This window comes from Carya illinoinensis, chromosome 11 (genome assembly GCF_018687715.1).
Source record: "Carya illinoinensis cultivar Pawnee chromosome 11, C.illinoinensisPawnee_v1, whole genome shotgun sequence".
Lineage (NCBI taxonomy): Eukaryota > Viridiplantae > Streptophyta > Magnoliopsida > Fagales > Juglandaceae > Carya > Carya illinoinensis.
Window position 1 is genome coordinate 22,449,376 of NC_056762.1, and position 7,841 is coordinate 22,457,216.

The 7,841-nt window shown below is 34.1% G+C and overlaps 1 protein-coding gene across 1 annotated transcript; it reads left to right on the top strand.

Annotated features, from left to right (window-relative positions):
• Nucleotides 1-2,075: 2,075 nt before the first annotated feature.
• LOC122282302 (uncharacterized mitochondrial protein AtMg00860-like) lies at nt 2,076-2,459 on the top strand. The gene has a single exon (XM_043094259.1). The coding sequence runs from the start codon at nt 2,076-2,078 to the stop codon at nt 2,457-2,459; it is 384 nt and encodes a 127-aa protein (XP_042950193.1).
• The last annotated feature ends 5,382 nt before the right edge of the window (nt 2,460-7,841 follow it).

The following is a 7,841-nucleotide window of genomic DNA, read 5'->3' on the forward strand; positions in this document are numbered from 1 at the left end:
GATGCGAGAGCTAGATTGAACATATGGAACAAACTTTCGAAACACTTTAATGCACAGATGATCAAAAGGTAAAATATGTCACTTACAGCTTGACAGACATGGCAAACCAATGGTGGAAGTCGATGCGAGCCTTGATACAACTGGAGTTAGGGGAAGCAGTCCCCATTTCTTGGGAATGTTTCAAGAGAGCCTTTCCAGATCACTTTGCCCATAAATTCTTTGGGAATTGAGAACTCATCAATTTATGGACCTCACTAAGGGAACAATGACGATAGCATAGTATGCTACGAGATTTATGGAGCTGTCCCGCTTCGTGAGTTACTTAATTCTAGATGAGGAGAAGAAAGCTGATAAGTTCGAGCAGGGCCTAGATCGCAGGATTAGGGAGCATTTACGTGCTCTCAGGATTCAAAGTTTCATGAAGCTAATTACCCAAGCTACTATTGTCGAAGAAGACCTACAAGAGAATATCAACTATAACAATCCAAAGAAGCGCTAGCAATAGCAACAGCAACTCGAATCGATGTGGCATAGGGACAAGAGACCCCGCAACGAGAATTGACAAGGGCAACCACCAACAAGATACATTTATCCTAAGTGTCAAATATGTGGGAAAAAGCACTTGGGAAAGTGTTTATTTGGCTGCAATTTGTGCCTAAAATGTGGAAAGTTGAACCATGTAGCTCAAGACTGCCCTATAAAGAGACCTAAGGAACCAGGAAGGAGCAGGGGCTAAAAGATGATAGCTACGGGAAGAGTATATTCTCTCACTCCTGATGACGCTGCAACGTTAAATGATATAGTCACAGGTACCTTTCCTTATCCTAAGTTTAGATATGTATATAGTATGATGGATAAATTATATGATCTTTATAGTTCTAAGTCATTATAACATTCATATAGGTACATTATAGTTATTTTCATGTTATGCCTCCATTTTATTCGATTACAGTGCCATGCATTCTTTTATTTCCAATCACTACGCACCTTTGATTGAGAAGATACCTAAGCCACTAGAACCTAGTATGTCTGTTGCTACGCCCTCGAGAGAGCATATCATTTGAGATTTTGTTTTGATTGGATGTCCAATATAGATTCAAAGGAGGATTCTACCTATAGACTTGATTGTATTTAATGTCCAAATTTAACTTGATTCCGGGAATGGAATGGTTATCTCAGAATCATGCTTGTGTAGATTGTTTTAATAAGAGAGTAGTCTTTAAATCTACAGATAGAGAGTAGTTTAGTTTTCCATCATCACGAGAAAGTTTCCCACCTCGTGTAATATCAGCAATGCAAGCCACTCGATTATTGGGACAAGGGTGCACCTTTTCCTAGCGAGTTTGGTTTTACCACCAGTAGATGGATTCAAAGTTGAGGACATAAAGATAGTTAGAGAATTTAGAGACATGTTTCCCGAGGATCTTCCAGGGTTAACTCCAGATAGGGAAGTGGAGTTTGATAGCACCTATATTCGAAGCACCTTACTGCATGGCTCCAATTAAGCTAAGGGAGCCCAAGGATCAGTTACAGAAGTTACTAGAGAAAGGTTTCATACGCCCCAGTGTATCCTCGTGGGGTGATCCAATACTTTTTGTAAAGAAGAAGAATATTTCTATACAATTGTGTATTGACCACAGGGAGTTAAATAAGGTGGTGACTATTAAGAACAGATACCCTCTACCACAGATAGACGACTTATTCAATCAGCTATAAAGAGCACAAGTCCTTTCTAAGATAGATTTGAAATCAAAATATCATCAATTGAGGGTTAAGGAGATAGATGTGCTGAAGACGGCATTCCGGACACAGTATGGGCATTAAGAATTCCTTGTTATGCCCTTTGGTTTAACTAATGACCCGCAGCTTTCAATGACCTTATGAATAGGTTATTTAAGGATTAGTTGGATTAGTTTATAATAGTCTATATCAACGATATTCTCATTTACTCTCGGAGTAGTAGGGAACATAAGGATCACTTGAGAATTGCCCTTGAGACACTAAGAGAAAAGAAGTTGTATGTGAAATTCCAAAAACACGAGTCTTGGTTACAAGAGATAGCCTTTTTCGGACACATGGTGTTCGCAAAAGGAATTTTAGTGGACCCGACAAAGGTGGAGGCAGTGGTAAAATGGGTCAAGCCTAATAATGTTAATGAAGTACGAAGTTTCTCAGATTTTGCAGGTTACTACAAGAAATTCATAGAAGGGTTTTTGAGTATTGCCGCTGCAATGACAAAGTTGACAAGAAATTATGAGAAGTTTTTATTGACAAATAAGTGTGAGGAGAGCTTCCAAGAATTGAAGAAAAGACTAGTGATTGCACCAATTCTTACAATCCCCTTGGGAGATGAAGGCTTTGTTATATACAGTGATGCTTCACTAAAGGGTTCAAGTGGTGTTTTAAATGCAGAATGGGAAAGTTATTGCATACATTTCCTAACAATTGAAATATTATGAGTAGAATTACCCAACTCACGATCTAGAGCTTGCAACAGTAGTGTTTGCTTTGAAAATATGGAGACATTACCTTTATGGAAAGAGGTGTGAGATTTATACTGGGCATAAGAGCCTGAAATATTTCTTCACATAGATGGTTGGAAGTCCTAAAGGACTATAATTGCAGTATTAACTACCATCTGGGCAAAGCAAACATTGTATCAGATACATTTAGTAGAAAATCATCCTCTAGTACCCTGGCTACGATGTACACTCCACAAAAGCATATACTATAGGATATGAAGCGAGTAGGTATTGAAGTAATCCAGGACACTTGATCCAAAATAAATAGTTTGACCTTAGGTTCAACGTTGATATATCAAATTAAGGTAGCCCAAGCTAGTGATACGGAATTGTTGAGAATTAAAGGGGAAATATTAAAAGGTAAGAGACTTCATTTTTTTTTTTTTTTTTTTTGATAGGTAGAGACTTTATTTTTTGGCATAAGATGATGGAACCTTGAGATTTAGAGGAAGATTTTGTGTACCCAATGGTTGAGTAATCAAAGATTTGATTTTGAGAGAAGCCCATAGTTAATTGTACACAATTCATTCAGGGAGTACCAAGATGTACTAGGATTTAAAACAACATTTTTGGTAGAATAGGATGAAGTGAGAGATAGTGACTAATGTAGTCAAGTGTTTGATTGGCCAACAAGTCAAAGCAGAGCATCAGAGACCCTCAGGTACACTCTAGTCACTCCCTATACCAATGTGGAGTTGGGACGCGATGGGGATGGACTTTGTTTTAGGGTTTCCGAAGGCGCTAAGAGGTTAGAATGTAGCATGGATGAGTGTTGATCGACTTACAAAATCAGCCTATTTTATTCCTATTTAGATGATGTACGCTGTGGATAGATTGGCAAAGTTGTACGTTAGAGAGATTGTTAGATTACAAGGGATACCATCTAAGATCATCTCTGACAAAGATATTCGATTCACTTCAACTTTCTGGAAGAAGGTACAGAAGGAGTTGGGAACTCAACTAACCTACATCACAACATTCCATCCTCAGACAGATAGTCCATTAGAGAGGACAATTCAAATACTAGAAGATATGCTCAGAGCGTGTGTGATAGAAGTTAAAGGTAGTTGGATAAAGTATTTTCTACGTATCAAGTTCGCATATAATAACAACTACTAGGGAAGTAATCAAGTAGTGTCATAAAAAGTTCTCTACAGACGTAAATGTAGGTCACCCTTCTACTTGGATGAAGTAAGAGAGCAAAGGATACTTGGACAAGAAATTATACAAGACATGTGAGAAAATATCAGTTATCACAAAGAAACTCACAATAGCACAAGAGTGACAAAAGAAATATACAAACCAATGGAGACGAGAATTAAACTTTGAGGTGGAAGACAAAGTACTATTAAAGGTTGCACCGATGAAAGGGGTAATAAGATTTGGTAAAAATGAAAAATTAAGCCCGAGGTACATAGGTCCTTTTGAAATCTTAGAAGGAATAGGTGCTACAGCTTACAAACTAGCACCTCCACTCACTTATCGATAGTCCACCTCACTTATCGACGGTGCACAACGTATTTCATGTCTCTATGCTACAAAAGTATGCCCCAGATTCCATACATGTATTGGAATACAAGCCCCTGCCAATACCACTTCTTCCATACATTATCCCTCCATTCTCGAAGATCATACCGACTCTCCCTCCCACAAGTTCACTGAAACACTTCAACTTAAACACGTCAAAACAAGATTTCCATCTATAAATATTGCCCCTACAACTCATTAACAAACAGTAAACAACACAAACCCAAACTGAGAAACAACCTCAATCTCCTGTAAACAACCCAGAATCACCACCGTGTAGTGGTTCACCCCTCCTCAATTAGAGACCTCCTCTACCCAGATCTCCATCCGGCTCTGTCGCATGCTTCCTCCCTCATTAGTCTTCACCAACTTACACTCTTCTTCTGCTCAATCCTTCTTGGTAAGCCACGCACGTCCTTTATCTCTTCCTTTGCTCCGTTTAAATTCCAAAAGCTAACCACATCATTCATCATCCCACTATATTCCAAAACAGTCAGTGATCATCTTGTCGCCTGAATCCCCGTCATAGGTCAAACTCCAAGTGCTGTCGCACTATCTCTCCTTTGGGGAGCTCTCTTATTTTATTAATTGCCCAACACATACGAATCTGATTGTTTTCTTCGTTACTCCCTTTCTTTAATTACAAGAAGTGTGTCTTCAAAGTTTCAAGAAATGTGAGTGCTGCTAAGAGCATTGTTATTGGATTATGCATATGCAAATAACACTTTTGATGAATGTAAGATGAATTTAGATATTGGTTATTCCATTTACATAAATCTTCACATTGGAATAACCATTTTTTCATTATATAACAATAAAGTAATATGAGATGAATTTAACTTTGGCTATTTCATTCACATCAAATCTCTACATTGCATTATTCATTTATTTATTATATAGTAATAAAAAAATATTTAATTTGGATTTTTTAATTTATTTAATTTTATCATGAATTTAATTTTAATTAAAAAATATTTAACTTTTTAATTATTTAATTTATTTAGCTCACGAATTAAAGTGGGTGCAAGACGAAATGATATACTGTATTGGGTCTGAGTGCAAGACGAAAGAGAGAGGGAGAGTTACATAAATTAATAAAATAAAGATTTGACCTTTGTACAATATATATCAAATTTGATCCTTTATTTTCAATTACTGTAGCTAAAAGCTACAAAATTTGCTTTTGCCTAATTCAATGCAGGCGGTTTTGATGTCTAATATCTAAAAAGTGACTTTAACTATGCATTTGCATATTCCAATAAGAATGCTCTAAATCATATCACTTTTTACTTGCCATTCAAAGTCATTACAAAAGCCATTAAAAAGTTTTTATACAAAAAGTCTTCAAGCTTCTCTAATTCTCTTTTCTCGATCCGGGTTCTTGTGGATTAAATTATGTTTATGTGTGAAACCAAACTCATAAATATCTTAGTGTTAAATTAATTTATCATTCCTTATGTTTAAATTTACATTTGTGCCCTAGTTTGAGCTTCAGCCTCTTTTTCCTATGTTGCCAGAACACTCCACAATTCAACATTTATCTTAAAGCTATCTTCGGATGTTGAGATAAGTTGAGTTGAATTATAAATAGTAGTATTGTATAAATTTCATTACAATGGTTATTTTATTTTATATTTTAAGTTGAGATGGATTTAACTTTTTAAGTTAAAATGTATAAAATAGGTTTAGATAAGTTTAATTTTTTTATAAGAAGTTGAAAAAGTAATGGGTGCTATCAATTTATTGGTTTGAAATGAGTTAAAGTTTGGTTCAACTATCAAACACAACCTTAAACTTTAGCATTGCCGTCAAATATGTTTTTTAGTCTTAAGAATAGAATTTCCATTTAAAAGTTTTTTAAAAAGAAATATTATTGATCATCCCATACCACAGATTTTATATATTTTAAAATTATTTTTTAATATTATTTTTTTAATTTTAATTTTATTTTATTCTTGTTAAATTAATTGAGTTGTTTTATTTATTATCCATACACCACATACTTAATATAGAAAAAATCAAAAAATAAGTATGATATGTAATGTATAAAGATGATAAGTAGAATTATTCTTTTTATATTGTGTTGCTTTTTCCCAACAGTGAATACAGTCCCTTTCACAGGCTGTCAAAGCAACCCTTTCTACTCTTTCTAGCCTTTCAGCTTGAATTTCAATAGGCTTAAATTAATTATTTTAGAAAGCATTTTTCAATGGGTTTAATTTATTTCATAATAGCCCAGAAATCTCATATTTTAATAGAAACTATTTGTATAAAAAAATACCTAGAAACTTAAATTCAATTATTAAATATTTTATGACTAATTTCAGTAGTAAATAATAATAGATTACATTATTTCAACCAATTTAAATTGTTTAAGTTTATGATTCTTGACTAATTGTTTTGATAGATTTTAATATAAATTTCTACTTAGTTATGATTTAGAAGAGTAGATAAATCATTTGAATTTAAAATATTAATAGTATTTGTTTTGGTACGTATCAGAATAGTTATTTAAAATTATTATTCCCTATACTATGAGTTCAATTATTAAATGGAGACTCATCATACGACTTCTAGAATTTTTAGTGATGTATACCATGATAAATCAGATAATTTAAATATAAGTCATGCATGACATGAGCATATGTATGAATGATCATGATTTTAAATTCTCAGCATGAAATGTTTTATGAGAAATTCTATGTATATTATGTATACGTTGTAATGGGTTTCTTATTACGTTTTCGATTCATTTTAGTTTTATTTCATGTTTTTAACCACCTAGGTAAAGATGATGAACATGAGCAAGCAGGTTAGGATTAGATGGAACAGTTGATAAATTCCAAACTTTTTAGAATAAATTATTCTTTTTTTGACATAAATTTTATTCAGTTGTTCTTTTCATTTTATTTGGAGACATTTTTATTAAATTATTCTTTTATGAAATAAATGTTTATTTTATGAAAGATGAGATCTCTTGCCAGGTTATCTTTTTATGAAAACATGTGACATCTCTAGCCTATAGGAAGGAGGTGTTACAATTTGAGATCAATTTGAGTCTTTTTATTGCTATCACACTGCTACAAACAACAAAACCTGTAACATCACATTGCAGAACATCACACATGTAATGCTGTTGCAATCAGCTTCTTGAGAAACTCTAGCACGACTGCTAGGGGTGTGCATCCGGACCGAATTTATTTATGGTCAAGTCTGAAACCCGAAAATCAGAGTGAATCTGGATGGTTATCTAGCCAGATCCGATTATTCATAACCAAGTTTTTTTTTTAAGTTTTATTTCCAAAGGAAAATCTTCTTGCAAGCACACTTTGTGCACCAATTTGAGCACCGATATTGATATGCAAGGTATATATTTAACGAAACGATGTGAATTGAAGATGAAAATAATTTTCATAAGATAGGAGATTTTCTTCTTCTTTCAAAATTTTTTTTATATTTTTTTTAAATAAAAAATGTCATCAGTACACGAATTAGTGCACGAAATGTGCTTGTATCTAGCAAAACTCATTTTAAAATGACATCATTTTTGTACATGCAAAACAACTTGCATGTCATGTGATGGTAGCCTTGAACCTTCACAAACCACTTTTGAGAGGGAAGTGGCTGATGTTCTACAAGCAGACGTACTGGATTTCTTTCAAGTATGAAAGACTTCAGAACTTTTGTTTTCAGTGTGGCGTGCTGTATCATAAAGAGAAAAACTACTCAAGATCACACTTTGATCAACAAGGAGAAGAGCTAACACTGCAGCAATTTGGAGCTTGGCTCTGA